This window comes from Lynx rufus, unplaced genomic scaffold (assembly GCF_022079265.1).
Source record: "Lynx rufus isolate CCGP_SWC_20201006 ecotype Redwood Valley unplaced genomic scaffold, mLynRuf1.p SCAF_3, whole genome shotgun sequence".
Taxonomy (NCBI): domain Eukaryota; kingdom Metazoa; phylum Chordata; class Mammalia; order Carnivora; family Felidae; genus Lynx; species Lynx rufus.
The window spans coordinates 39,248,254-39,264,272 of NW_025814845.1; the positions used below are offsets into that span (position 1 = coordinate 39,248,254).

The 16,019-nt window shown below is 44.5% G+C and overlaps 1 protein-coding gene across 1 annotated transcript in view; it reads right to left on the bottom strand.

Moving 5' to 3' along the window:
* SCFD2 (sec1 family domain containing 2) overlaps positions 1 to 16,019 on the bottom strand; it is a 390,123-nt gene that overhangs the window by 27,020 nt on the left and 347,084 nt on the right. Inside the window, exon 6 of the mRNA XM_047090699.1 lies at positions 8,212 to 8,357. Within this exon, the coding sequence (XP_046946655.1) occupies positions 8,212 to 8,357 (146 nt within the window). The remainder of the gene's footprint in view (positions 1 to 8,211; positions 8,358 to 16,019) is intronic.

A 16,019-nucleotide genomic window follows, 5' to 3' on the forward strand; every position in this document is an offset into this window, starting at 1 on the left:
CTTTTTTCTTTTATTTTCTATTTTCCCCTGTAACAAAAAGCACACTAGCCCATGTTTTATTAAAGAGACGTTGATAAGGTTTTCCCGCTTAAATATATAGAAGAAGACCTCTAATTCTTTACTAAAACTACTAAGCACAGAACAACAAAATAACACTGTCCATTAAAAATTTTTAAAAAATGTTTACTCATTTTTGAGAGAGACAGCACGCACGTGCACACGCTAGATTGAGTGGGGGAGGGGCAGAGAGAGAGGGAGACACAGACTCTGAAGCAGGCTCCAGGCTCTGAGCTGTCAGCACAGAGCCTGATGGGAGGCTCGAACCCACAAACCGAGGGATCGTGACCTGAGCCGAAGTTGGATGCCCAACCGACTGAGCCACTCAGGCGCCCCTAACTTTGTCCACTTAAAGAGGACAATTTGGGAAAGACTTTCTCAGGCATAACACACTACTGGCCTCCTGACTTCTTAGCAAACCCATTTCTTAGTTTCTCCAATTAGGGTTTTAATGATGAAAGCTTTTGTCTCCTTCCTCTCAGCCACTTAGGTTGGATTGCTTTGTGTCTCAAATCATGTCTTTGAAATCTGATCGGAATGCACTGCTTCAGCAATGGCTTCTTCGATGAGAAACCTCTGACTGTCGTGGAATTTTCTATTTAGCCAGAAGCCACCCACTTCTCAGCAAAGGACCACGTAGAAGGTGGTGATAGGGGAAACAGATGTGTTCCCCTAGTGCTCGGCTCAAAGTTTTCCTCCCATGCTAGAGAGGGCTGGAGGGGAGATCCGTTGTGTGGCTTGCCTCCACATTGAGAGAGTAGGGCATAGTAATTTAACTTTCCCAGTCAAACAATCTCTGTCAGTTCACCTTTGGCAGGTAGGGAGGAGAGGAGTTAAGAACACAGGCAAATTCATTCTTTCCTTTTCTTGCGGGTCATTTATTTCTTGCTTGTATCACATCGGGTGCGTGTTGGTAGTGGAGGGTCTATGCCTCACCCCCCAACCATAGTCCGGAAGGGACTCGCCAGGTCCCTTCTGTTGAGTGGCTCCGCCATTCTCTAGGGCACTGGAATCCCACACGGAAGCCTATGCTTCTCATCAGCAGATGAAGGAAGAGAGGGACCGTGGAGGACCTCTGGGGAGATTTTAGGGGCCTAGGCTGAAAATGTTCCGTATCACTTCTACCCACCATTTATTGGCCAGAATTAGTCACAAACCTACATTTACCCAGAAGGGAATCTGGAAAATGTGGCCTAACTGTGCCCAGGAGGAAAAGGAAATGGAGTTTGGGGAACACAGAGCATTGTCTCTGCCACAGACACCCTGTAAAGTCTGTATTGAAACATTAATATAATTATTTCCTTAACTGGCAAGTTGCATGTTATAGGCAAAGGATTATTAAACCCTTTTCCCTTCTTCTGCATAAGAATTTGACCTTTGGTTGACTTTCTAGTTCTGTTTCCCTGGAAACCTGATAAGAGAAGAATGTCAAACTGTAGCCAGGCAAGATGGCTTATGATAAAATTGACCCCTGCTTAGTGAATTGCATTAGACTGGAGAAAGCTCTAAATGTTGGATAGAAAGCCAGAGCTTTGGGCTCGTCTGAGTACGATGATTCTTGTATAACTGGGCATGTCCCTTGGAGGAACGCTGGAGGCTGCCTGTGGAATTGTTCCAGAGAAACTGGCTCCTATAGGATGTGAAGTTTTCAAGCCAGGGGACTTCTGCCCGCCCCCCCCCTCCCCCCATGAGTCTAGTTCCCTTACTTCTGAGCTGTTACCTTGGGACCAAACTGAGTAGCTCCCAGGGAACTGCAAGGACTGCTTCCTGAATGGTCACAAGGACTACTCCAGAGAAGAAAATCGCCTAGTGCTCCCTGAGGGCCAGCTGTGTCCCTTGTCCTAGGCAGACTGGTGCCAAGTGGGGGCCTTGACCACATGGCCAGATAATCCATTAGGCACAGAAGACACAATGCCTAGAGCCCACCAGACTTGCAGGGACCCATGAAAATGTATTAGTTTAAAATCAGAAGGAAAAAAAAAATGAACTTTCAGGTCAAAGATGTTTTGATATATAATATTGTCTCTATACCAATTCAATTGTACAATACAATTAAAATTTTTTTTTAGTTTATTTATTTATCTTGAGAGAGAGAGTGTGAACAGGGGAGGGGCAGAGAGACAGGGAAAGAGAGAATCCCAAGCAGGCTCCATGCTGTCAGCGTGCAGCCCGACATGGGGCTCAATCTCACAAACCGGGAGATCGTGACCTGATCTGAAACCAAGAGGAGGATGCTTAACCGACTGAGCCACCCAGGCACCCCCATACAATACAAATTTTAATATTTTTTATTTTTATAGAGGAAGGGGTCCATAAAGGTAAAAGTGACTAGGGCCACGTACATCACAACATGGCCCTTTATGACAGGCTCATGGAGATAGCCTGAAGGTTTGGTAGAGTTGGTAGAGCCTAATGAGATCTCTGATTGGTATTATACATGAAAAAGTTGGAAGTTTCAAAAAGATTGGTCTTATACCAGAAACCCTCTCTTTAAATGGCCAGTATGCCTTCCAGAACAAACTGGACTCTTAAAAATATTGTATTTAATCAAAATATGAAAAATAAAATATTTGTGTCTATGTCTCTGGTTACTCTTTTATGGTAGATTTAATGTATGAGAAGGTCTAGAAGACTCTTTTATTGACCTGATTGGAGTTCTTGAACGAACGTATTGAGTACAGCAGCAGTCGCAGACATTATACGTAAGTCAGAGACCATTTTGAGAAAACGGTCCAACTCCAACATCTTCTTGAATTTGGTACACCTTAAAGATGGTCCAAGATAATCAGAATCCAAGAAAACCTAAGCTGTTGCCACAACCACATCCCCATCAATCAGCACTGCTGCCCTTGGCTTTGTTGATTGGTGTTGGTGCAGCCACGGACCCTCTCAGTCCTGTTACTGAAGATGCCTCTCCCTTTTATGCAGACTTGATTCGAAACAGCCAACTTCTCAGGAAAACTAGACTTGTAGAGAGACTGTTCATTTTGTTTCAATCCATGACTGTACAGAAAAACATCTGTTCAAAACTGCTGATGGCTTTGTCTGTTCCATGGCTTATTTATTTTTATATTTTGCTACACTATGACTGATTTTTTTTCTCCTTTCATCTTCTTAAAAGGAAATGGGTTGCTCTGAAGATTGAAAAGTGGTTCATTTGCCTATCTGTTCATCCATCCATCCATCCATCCTTCCTTCCTTCAAACCCAAAAGCAGATTACTTTGTAAAATTTTGAGTGTAGTCCCTTTAACTTCAATACGAAAACAACCTAAGCCCAAAGCTATTAACTAATCTGCTTGAGTTCACCCAGGCAGTTAGAAGGAGACTACAGGACAGAGACAAGTTTCCTGGTCCCCAGCGTGGTCCCATCTTGTGTTGATTCTTTCAAAAAGGACGCTAGCAGGTCTGGAGTTTGGTAGATAGAATCAGGAGGAAGAAGAGAGCTTAGCACTTGGAAAGAACTCGGGCTGCCGGGGCTGGGGATTGTTGACAAAGAGACTGGTCCTAGGGACTGTTCAGAGAGCCGTATTTCACGAGGCACCAGATGAATCAAGCCTCCTTGGGCACTGCTGGTTCTCAATGCTCTTGCTCAGTGTGCCAGAGGCACAGAAGACAGTACACATCTGTGGAAAGTTTTCTCCACTGCAGCCCAGCACAGCACTTTGAGACTTCTGCCAAAGCAAGTCATGTGAGAGTCATACAGTATTTTGTCTGAAAGGGCGCAGACGCTCTTCGCCCTGAGACATCGGCCTAATAGCCTCCTGATGCTGCAGCTGAGGAAAAGCAGCACATCAAACACTGTGGCATTCAGGGAGGAGGTGAAACCTCCCCCCCGAACTGGACCGTTTGCAGTAAGAAACGAGAGCAGAAGATTTGCTTCACAAGCAAAACCGGGGGCTTCGGTTTCCACTCAACAGAGTCTATGAACACAAACTCTTCCGACAAATGGGAGTCAGCAACAAACTCTTACCAGACACAGCAGCTAATGGTGCAGTCAGCTTGAGAACGACTCCCCTTCTATGTGGCCCTTTTCCTAGCAAAGGGAAAGGCGAAATGCTACGAAAGAGGACTAAGAAAAGGCCTATTTTGTCCTTCCCTACAACTGTTACAGCAAATGCTTACATAGGGCTGTTTGTGTCAACTCCTGCCCTAAGAGCTTCACAGGTACCAACTCACCTAATCATTGGAGCATCTTTATGAGGGAGGTACTATTATTAGCTTCTTTGTACAGAGGAGGAAGTAGGCACAGAGAGGTGAAGTAACCTGCCTAAAATCACACAGTTGAGGGTGCCTGGGTGACTCAGTCGGTTGGGCATCCGACTGTGGCTCAGGTCACGCTCTCACAGCTCATGGGGTCACGCCTGTGTCGGGCTCTCTGCTGACAGCTCAGAGCCTGGAGTCTGCCTCGGATTCTGTCCCTTTCTCTCTCTGTTCCTTCCCCCGCCCCCGCCCTTTCTCTCTCTTAAATATAAACATTAAAAAAATAAAAAATAAAAAATAATTAAAAAAATAAAACCACGCAGTCAATAGGACTATGGACCTATGAACCCAATGCTGCTACGCTGGGCTATGAACCCAAATGCTGCTGTTAACCTCCTTGCTAACATCCATCTCACTAAGCATTAAGAGTATAAGAAATACCATTGTGGATGGAACCGTCTGGTCCCACAGTCCAGAAGCCTTCTGTCTGTCCATCCATTCATCTATCCATCCATCCATCCACCCACCCACTAGGTGGCAAGTATTGAGCTGAGCTCTGCAGATACCATGGTGAACAAACATGGATGCTGTCTCCAGCTTTGGTTCTGCAATTCAACAGCTTCAATGGCAGCCTCATGATCCCCAGTCATGCCCACTCTCCTGGCTGTAGCTGAGGTCCTGGTTCCCTGGGAGGGCCAGGTGTGTGGTGATCTTCTGGGCTCATTTCTGGAGACACATTCTAGCTCCCACTCCTCCCAGCTCTTCCAGAGATTTTATATGTACTTCATTTCTTGTATGAAATCACGTTCCCTTAAAATGACGAGAGTGGTGTTCTCGGGGCTGTGGCTGACGCATCTTCCGAAAAGACTAAAGGATGAAGGTGAACTAAGAGGTGCCTCCAGTGCTAGCAAGGGTACCGGAGTGGCTCTGAGAGCCAGCTTGTGCCCTGGAGCAGGAGAGAGGGCTTCTGGGAGGGGGCCTGGGATCCAGGGAAGAGAGCCCAGATGTGCAGCACTGCTTAGAGCTAGAAAAGGAATCTGGAGGTAGACCAGGTCTAGTGTTTTCCTGGGTGTCCCAGGGAGCCCAAAGCATCTCAGCTAGACTCTGTATACAAACAGCGTGGAGCTAGATAGAAAGCACACTTTCTATCTAGGGCTGAGGACCAAGTTGGGAGAAGAGATGGATAGAAAGTTGCCTAGTCAAGGCCCATCTTCAAAACTAGACACAGCTGGACTCTGAGTCTAGTTTGGACATTTGTCTTTTTCTCATTATACCTGTATGCCAACAAATCCTCTGCTATATGATAAGGATATATGTATTGCATTCAAGATGCCCTCAACAAATATTTATAGCTAAGTGTCTTCTAGACACTGAGGATATGGCAGTGAGCAAACCAGATCAAAATCCCTGTCCTTACTGGGCTTTCCTCTATGACTGAGAACTTTAAATTCAAAAAATATTTAAAAAAAAAACCCAAACAAGTAAAACTGACCCATAATCCCATCAAAACTCTTTCTCTATCCCCATAGATATAAAGCAAGAAGTCAAAGAGTTCTTCCTTATCCATCCAACCCTTCTCAACCCCTACAAGATAACCATCATAAATTTTTTCTTAGTTTTAAAAATTTATGAAATATACACACCCATATACTTTTTATTTTATTTTGTTTTGTTTTCAAACAAAGATAGAAAAAAGCTTCACAGAATGATCTACATTACATGTGATTTTCCCCCCATCTAACAGATCAGAAACCTCCATTTTGTTTGAGTTCTCCAAGAAGTAGAGCCTGAGACGAGGGTTTACTCACAGTCCCGCTAATAAGCACATTAGAGTTGCCCCATTCATTTCAACTGTTTCACAGTATTTCACAGTATTTCACAACTGTTTCACAGTAATGTCTGTATCATTATTTACTAAATCCCCTGAAGATACACACACACTCCCCACCTTGCCCCCCACATCCCAGTCACTGACATTTAGGATTTTCAGTGAATGGGTTGACGTTATTGACTCACCGTAAGGGAGTCTATACAACAAGGGGAAATTTCTTTCTGTGAAGGCCATGGTTGCAGGACAGGGTTCTGACGTCTGGAGAAATGACAGCAGTGTTGGCAGCAGGGCCATAAAGTCTAGAAAATATGTCATTGTCCTTATCATGCCCAAGATTTATAGCTAATACACATTTATGTGAATTTGGCTAAATTAGTCACAGTGCTGATCATAAAATTGAAAAGAGCTTATTAATTTAGTGTTTTATTTGCACTTTGCCAAATGTAGCAGCAACTTGCTTCTTGGAATTCTTTGGTCTAAATCTCATCATGTATCACCAGTTCTGTGTCTTCTAGAACTAGTCTATATTGCTGTATTTAAGATTGATGATTTTTTAAAATGTTTTTTATTTATTTTTGAGAGAGAGAGACAATGAGCAGGTGAGGAGCAGAGAGAGAGGGAGACAGAATCCATGAAGCAGGTTCCAGGCTCTGAGCTGTCAGCACAGAGCCCAATGTGGGGCTCGAACCTGTGAACCGCAAGATCATGACCTGAGCCCAAGTCAGACACTTAACCGACTGAGCCACCCAGGCGCCCCAAGATTGGTGATTTTTTTTTTAACAACCAAACTGTATACGATTAATTCTGTGAGTGATTTTATCTGTATTTCATGGTAGTGGTGTTCTCAGATCATTGAACCAAAGATGGGAATTTACGTTACTAAGTTGAGTGCCAGTTTCTAAGGTCTTTCATATGTTGGTGGGTGATTTCAGATGCCTGTCAGCACCATCAATCAGTATTTCCAGAGTCTCTGTGAGATCCACGGTATAGAAGGGAGGAGGTTTTGTGTTGGCAGCCAAAACTTGGCATCCGGCCCTGGTCACCTGTGTGCCTGTGGCAAGTCACATGGCCTTCCTAGATCTCAGGATAATAACGCTTCCCTAGCTTAGTTGCTGCAAGGATCAAAGGACAAACCAAATGTGAGAGCACTCTTCAAGTATCAGCTACTGTAAGGATACATGGCAGGAAGAGTCCGGATTTTGCTAGGCTATGGCAGATAACCTTAGCTCTTGTCTACATGCCCACCTTAAAGCATCAGCGTCTGGATGCTGAACTTGACCCTCACTGACAGCACATTCAACTTCCCAAAGAGCCTTGGCAAATGGAGTGGCTTTTCCCGAGATTTCACAGGAATGCATAGGAGGAGATGCTTGCACACACCCCACGAATCATCTTTTCCGTCAGGAACATGTGTTCTTCCTGGAAGGCTCATCTTTGACCACGAGGAACCTTAGTTCTGTCTCCATCCTTGTCCAACGGACACTACCCAGCCTCAACGACTCCAGCCTTTCTTCGCTCCTTAACCTTCCTGGCTCTTTCTGGGGCCCCTCCCTCACTGAGCTTTTAATCTTGGGTTCTGATACTACCTTCCTGGTCACCAGTCAAAACATCCTTCTAGAGTTCCCCTACCGTACTTAGGAAGTGGTGAGGGGATTTTAAATGACAAAGGTTTTGCGGTCACCAACTTCTTTTTTCCTTGCTATGATATTATTAGGTAATTTTATTATTCTAATTGTTCAGAATGTTTAGGGACTGCTTAGATCTAGAAGCTTGGGAATCATATAAGGCCAGCCCCTTACCTGCACCTATAGTAACTGGGGCCCAGTGAAGGGAAGGGACTTGCCTAAGGTTATAAAATAGGTATGTGACAGTTATAGAGCAGGGACTGACCCCCCAGTCCAGTGCTCGTCTCCCTGCATCAAGCCTGTGGTACAAACGAATCAAGAAGCTTTCAGATTCAGGGGAACCCAGAACTCTCAACTAGAAGGGGGCTTGGAGTTCATCTAGAACAAATCCCTCATTTTAGAGAGGCTAAATGGAAACTTTTTTTTTTTTTTTGTGGTCTCTGAATCCTAAAAATACAACACAGATTAGACAGTTACTTTAAAACATATGTACTTGCCTGGTGGGTATGATTTCCAGGAACATACACAGACTTAAACTGTTTCATGAGATTCCGAGCTCCAGCAATATCCCGAAGTGAAGTAAAGAGCTCATCCACGGCAATTTTGGATTTGTGAAAAGTCAGCTTAATTGAAGAGTCACAGCCTGAAACAATCCAGAGATATTTTCTTGGGTGAACAAATCTTTAAATTAAATTTTAATCATGACAGCTTGAGCTCGATGTAACACAGTTGGGTTTTTTTTTAACCCTATTTTTCCCTGGCTGTTCCCCAACTGGGCTGTTTCAATCATCCATGAGCAATGAAACATACTGAGTACAAATGCCTTTGATAGAAGTAGAACTCAGAATTGCCTGGGATGGCAGCCACCGGCTTCAGTCCCTCTCTGTATAAGTTTCACAGAAAGAGAGCTCCCTGGGGTCTACTATCCTCAGAACATAGCTTTGGGAAAAAATGGGGAGACACAAAGAAAAGTACCAGAGAGGGCTATGATGAACCTCTCTTGCTTGAATCCCACCAACAGTTTCCGTAAAATAGAATAGCAAGAATGAGAGATTACAGAGCTGCTCCAGTAACAGAACTTGCTGGGCTGGGCATCTGCCTAATGTGCTAACAAAGCATATGGTGTATTTCAAAAGGCAGCCATTCAAAGCTGATAACACACAAAGACAGCCTAATAAGAAGACTATTCTCGGCAAGGCTTCTATTTTTCTTTGACACTTATAATAGCTGGATTTATTCTCTATCTTGTTAGAAGCCAATTCAGAAGTGAAATGATCACAGATAAGTCAGAAGTTTAAAAAAGAAAGGTTCAAGATGAGTATTTCTGGCTGTCTCCAATACTCAGATACATGAACTCATTGATCCTTGCAGTACCCTTATGAGATTGGAGCTATTTTTTTTCCCATCTTAAGGATGAAGGAACCAAGGTACAGAGAGGTTAAGTAATACCCCCGTGAGCAGACCTTGCCAACGCCCTGTCCATACCCACTCAGTCACCCTGGATGTCACCTGTCGGTCTGCGGAACAAACTCTGACTGCTTCCTACCTCAAGTACCTGCATGGCTCTCGCTCTCTGTCTCTTTGTTTCTCTCTGTCTGTCTCTCTTCCTGTCTGAGGGCTTTCTCTGGTTATAGAAGCATGCTTGGCTTTTGTGCGCTAGGAAGTTAGCACTTGTGGGCACAGCCCCGCTTCCTCACCCCCTGGTGGGGGACAATTCCGAAGTGTGGTCTCCAAAGCCTTTGCTCAGTCCCGGGAGGATGGAGCTCCAGCTGCCCACAAGAATAACTCACTCATTAATGCCCCTTCACTGGCTTTCCTTCCTTCCCTGGCTCACTTTCCTACTTCCTGACCATGCTTCCTGAAACATCTTTCCGAATATAGTACCTGCACCCGAATCCTTGTCTCAGGACACCAGAACTTCCACGGGGCTTAAACACAGACAGCCTGGACCCAGAGCCTGTATTCTGTTTTGGGAGCAGCTTTATTGAGGTATAATTCATATACCATACACTGAACCCATTTAAAGCATACAATCCAATAGCTGTCAGTATATTCACATCGTCGTACGACCATCATCACCATGATCCATTTTAGAATATTCTTATCACCTCAGTAAGAAACCCCATACTTGTTAACTTTCTCACTCTACCCCAAGTCCCTGGCACCATTAATCTGCTTTCTTTCTGTCTTTATGGATTTACCATTTCTGGACATTTCATATACATGGACCCAGAGAATATACGATCTTTTGTGTCATGCTTCTTTTACTTAGCATAGGGTTTCCAAGGTTCATCCGAGTTGTAGTATATATTCATCAGTGCTTCCTTTCTTTTTATTGCTGACTAATATTCACTGTATGGATATACCACATTTCACATATGCATTCACCAATTGATGGGCATTTAGGTTATTTTCACATTTTGGCTATTATGAATAATGCTGCTAGTTTTACATATACAAATTTTTGTAGAGATATACATTTCCGTTTCTCTTGGGTTATATACCTAGGAGTGAAATTGTAGAATTGGAAGCTCTATGTTTACCCTATTGAGGAACCGCCAGGCTATTGTCCAAAGTGGCCGCACCATTTGACATTCCTACCAGCAGTGTGAGAGGATTGCGATTTTTCCACATCCTCAATGCTGCTTGTGGTTATCATCTGGATTAGTCCTAGTGGGTGTGAAATGAGGAGATGCCTTGCCTTTGTCTTTCTGGCAACATCCTGCAGCTGAGGGGGGGCCCTTACCACCGTCATCCCCCTAGCATACTGGACACTCTTATCCCTCTGGAGATTCCAAGGGTTCTAATAGCTGTGTGCCAGGAACTGGGGACAAAGGCCAATATGTATATTTCTTATTGTATCATAAAAATTCTCTGACTAGTTTTAAACTCCTGGTTTCCAGAAATGTCCAATTCATGCCATTAGAAAAAAATCAGCATGGTCAAGAGCAGTGAGAGGAAGCCTCCCCATGTTCCGTGAACTGTGGTGATAGTGGAGTGGATGGAGGGAAGTCAGGAGCTCATGTGAATTCCCCAGAATTCTATGCCAACCTTTGTGGAAAGGAGAAAATGTGTTGTTTTCTGAGGAGCATGTTCATAACTTCCTCCTGATTCTTACAGGGGCTCATAACCAAAAAGAGTTGAGATCCACAGGTATAGGGATTGATATCACACTATGCTTACCCTTGGCATTGCAACCCTACCTGAGCTATGCCAGCTTGTGCTTTAGTCAATAACCAACCAGAAGGAGCCCTGGAAGGTTATGGCTTTTCACTCAATCATGTAACTTCTTTCCTTAAACTCTCACTCTAAGCCATTTAAAATATGGGAAATTATATCAATTATATCTGAGTGTTGAATATTCCCTACTAGTTTTTCAAACAAAAAAAGGCATGAAAATAAGAAGACACAAGGTGCACAATTCAGCTAACAGGATAAATTTTTTTTTAATGTTTACTTATTTTTGACAGAGAGAGAGACAGAGCATGAGCGGGGGAGTAGCAGAGAGAGAGAGGGAGACACACAATGGAAGCAGGCTCCAGGCTCTGAGCTGTCAGCACAGAGCCCGAGGTGGGACTTGAACTCACAGACTATGAGATCATGACCGGAGCTGAAGTCAACCGCTTAACCGACTGAGCCACCCAGGCACCCCAAACAGGCTAAATTTTTTATTTAAAGTAATTCATTTTCTGTCAAACAGAAAGATTCATCCAATTTTTCATATGGTTTATTTCAATTTTTTTTTTTTGGAAAGTGAGTAATATGATGTTCATCCACTAGACTGAATGAAAGAGAATCATCTACTGGACTATAGATTCCTGAAACTTATAGATTATTCATGGCAATTGTACATTATGCTTTGGAGATAATGAAGCAAAGGCCAGGTTGTTTGACAGAAGTGTTTACAGATTACTGGTAAATTAAACTCAAATGAACACAACAGGAAAATAAGGCTATCAAATGCTGGGTGGAAAATAAAAAGTCTTAAATTCACAAATAAAGTAAAACTTTCCTCAAAAAGAGTCCATTGTTTCCATTGTGCACATTGTGCACAAAGAACTGCACAAGAGTGACCTCCAACCAAATCATCAACTCTTTCCAACATATCTGTCACCCTCAAAGCAAGTATTCTACAATGTGCATGTTTCTGGGAGAGCACGCCAGTCTCTGAGCATTATTCATAATTACATCAGCATTCACCCAAAGCAGGATTTACATTCATTTACCCAAAGTCTGTAGTGAAAGTTATACACACACACACACACACACACACACACACACACACACACACTTTAGAAATGTGGATCAGAGAAGATAAATGACTTGTGTAAGGTCACATTGCCATCCCTGGCAAAGTCAGGGTTCAAAATGTCCTGCTGATCACAGACCTGAGCTCCTCCACACCCAATGCCTCCCACCCAGAATCTCCTCCATGAACGTGGCTCATTCCAAATTCACGCTGCAATTAACAGCGGAAGGAGATGTGGGCCCAAGAGCTCTGAAATGCGATGAAGTTTTTTCTGTGACAAGAGTAACGGTTACGATCACTGAACGGTCACTTAGATCATCACTTATTCCAGGCGCTATGCTAAGAAGTGTATACATATCAGCTTGTTGCATCTCCGCAGAAACCCACTTTGCAGCCGGGGAAACTGAGCCAGAGAGAAGTTAAGGAACACAGCGTCACTAAGCTAGTAAGTGGCAAAGCTGAGGCTCAAAGTCTTGCAGTCTATCTAACTCCAAAGATGATCCTGTTAGCCACTCCATTCTGCTATCTTTCATAGGTGCTGAGGCCACACATATAAAAGATCAATGAAAGACTTAATTCAGCCATAACATGGAGGAAATGCTTTTAATTTTTTTTTTTTTTTTTTGAGAGAGAGACAGAGTACAAGGCGGGGAGGGGAAGAAAGAGAGGGGGAGACACAGAATCGGAAGCAGGCTCTAGGCTCTGAGCTGGCAGCACAGAGCCCGACATGGGGCTCAAACCCACGAACTGCAAGATCATGACCTGAGCTGAAGTCAGATGCTGAACCCCCTGAGCCACCCAGGCACCCCTGGAAGAAATGCTTTTAAACCAAGTGAGGTGAGTGGCAAATGTCTTTCTTCTTGGGAAGACCTGGGCCTGTCCCCTGGTGTGGATGCTAAACAGTGTGGTTTGCAGTCACACCTCAGGCCTGTCTTTTGTAGCCACACAAGGTGTGAGGTCTCCCAGCCTTCTGTATACCCTCCTTTGGATCGTTGCTCTGTGAGGCGCTGTATTCAGTTACTTCTAATAAGCCCCTGACAGCCTGTTCCATTAAGCCAGCTTATGAGATAACGGTGTTTTGTAAGGGAACTCGAAGTGTACAATTCCAGTCAATTCTCATTTAATCCACTTAGTTAAACAGATAATAAGCCAGAAGCTGATCCCAGCCTTTAACCAAGCACGATCTGTGTACTCCAGTTGCCCAGTCTTGATAAGGGAGGCCCCCAACCCCCCCAGGGTTGGAACCCCTGTGTTCTTCTAAAATGGGGGATGACTCATGCCCCTGCAATTTCTTTCTCTGGAGGGCTTGGGGATCTCTTGGGCAGGGGTCCAGTTACTCCTTGGAGCAACAAAATAGGGCTCCTGTGTCCATGCTACCTCTCACTCTGCTCCCTTCTCCCCGTCTCCACTTACTGAAGTCCCTGCACCTGAGCAGAGTGCAAGAGTGGTTTCCATGGCTCTGTACCCTGCAGGGACCCACGTTTCCAGCAACAACAAAGTGGAAATGGAGAGATGGCTGAATAGCACATGATCCTCCCGGGACGGCTGAAATGAAGTTGTACTCCTACTCCAGTCTGCCTACTTCTCTTCTGTGTGTTCTCTCAGAGAGCAGGCTTGAATCATTCTGGTGCTCGGGGAACCTTTTCTAAAGAACCTATTTTCCGTAAGGTTGGCTTTATTCCTTAGGTGCTGAGCAAAATCAAGCATCTCGTACCAGGAGGCCGCTGTGTCCAAGGCCTTTGTCTGGACTGGTGCTGAAGCAGCCCTCATCGGAGGCCTTCCAAAGCACACACATGAGAGGACACACGCACGCACACACACACACACACACACACACACACACACGTACACATGTGAGCATGCGTGCACTCAAGCAGAAGCACGTCACTTGCATGGCTGGATACATGGGGGGGCATGCTAGAATAGGATTTGAAATGTTTCCCTTTTAAGTGATACTAGTCACAGTTCGAAAGGCTCCTCACAACTGATTGGGAAGAACTAGGGTCAAAAAATATAATTTGAGCCTAGTCAAGAGGCCCTTTTCTCATCTGGACCCAAGTTACTCAAGGCTAGCCTTTTCATCCTTCTGCTTGCCTGCAGTTTGGGAACATCCGGCCACCTTCCAGGTCACATCCCTGCCCTCCTGCCGCCCAGCAAAGCCTTGGAGCAGGGGTCCTGGCTCCATTGGCTCTGGGGGCGGTTAGAGAAAAGGTCGACTGGGAGTGTGACTGGTCAGAAAGGGCAGAGCTTTGGGAGGTCATGACCTCCCTCATCCATCCAGCAGTCTGACATTGCCTTTTCTCTCTCTCTTCAAACCATTGTTTCTAAAATAGGGTCTTTTCTCATGGCTCTCAATAAATGTTTGGCAAGTGAAAACAAAACCAAACAAAATAAAAAGCCAAATCATCCTCAGCAAGTGCCATCACATCAGAAATCTTTTAGGGAGGTTGGCTGACCATAAATCCACCCTTGAGTAGGGCAGTCCTGGTAAGTGCATAGGCAAAACTATAATAGAAGTCCTGTTTTTCAAATGTGCTTGGGACTGAAGGTGAGTGAGAGTCATTCAAAGAAGGGGATCATAAAAAAATCAATTTCTCTCACACACACATAGTTTACATTGTATGTTGTATATTCACATATGCATAAAATTTTATTTAGAATTAAAACATAAATGTCCATTTATTCACTAATGTTTGAGGGAAAGCTCAGGTGTTTTCCTTGAGTACTGTCTGCTGAACAGACTTGTCTTAAAAAGAAAAAAAAAAAAACCAGTACGTACCATGCACAATTTCCATTTTTAGTCCATTTCAAGGGGAGTAAGAAGTTAAAGACACCCATCGCACAATCGGAGAGCAGAATTCTTCTACATTTTACCTTTTTTCCCTTCAGTCTTTTACACTCAATTTGTTCACACCTAATTCAAAAGCATTTTTTAAGTGACTCATCTTGACTGAAGTCTTTCAAAAGCATTCAATTCGGTTTTCACTGACATGATTTTCTTTCTGAATTCGTATTTCATCAGTATGCGGGAACATTTAATTCAAGCTTGCGACTCGATAGTGAGTACAAGTGGCCAGCGCGGGCTTCGGACTCTGGGGAATCACACAAGGCAAGTAGGAAGAACAGATACGCCGGCATGTGGAGATGGGCCCCAGGGCTGAGGGGGGTCAGGGTTTTGGCATTAGCCGTGTTATTTTATAGAGGGATTGCAGGATGTCAGTTATTCTGGTGGGTGGCCCGTGTGGAAGCTGGGTGAGAATACATGAATTATACATACATCCTTTGGATTCTTTATATTTATATTCTACATTGTATCATATAAAAAATTACAAAGTATATATATTCGCGAGGTTCCATTGTATCTTTTTGTACCCAGGCAATTGTATCTTTGTCATCTGTCAGACTCTAGCGCTGACAGGGCTGATTTCCTCTTTCACTGTAGAGCCCTTGGTCTATACCCCGCCGCGGGGCCTCCTGTGCAGGTGTGGTGCTAATGACATAAATATGCTTGGGAGAGTGTGTGAGCCTATCAAAGAAATCCAGAGTCAGGAATATCCAGGTGAGGCCACAGAGGGCCCAGGATGGGGCCCATGGAGGCTGACCACTTCCTGAAGTCCTTCTATAAACCTCCCCTTGGGCTCTCAGCCCACTGGTCCCATAGCCCCTTTGTTCGCCGTATGTGGCTCAAGGGCCTGGACTCTCCTAGCCTGCGGCCTGCACTTATGGCTCATGTGACAGAGGAGGGAAGGAGAGGAGGCTGGCCGTGAGCTCCAGTGGGAGTGGGGGCTCTCCCTGGCTTGCCGCTGATCTCTAGCCCAGCGCCTGGCTCGTAGAAGGCACCCACTGTGTATTTCTCCAATACGTGAATGGCGGAAACAGGGATGTAATAGGAAAAAAAGAGTTGAATCAGACCAAATGTGCTGTAAAGCAATAGCATTGATTCTTGGGGAGCCAATAAACTGTCTCTGCAGGAAATGCCAGACAGACAGCTCCCTGATGGTTTTGAGCGACTTCGGCCCTACGTGCGAAGCGGATCGAGTCCCAAAAAGGCTACTT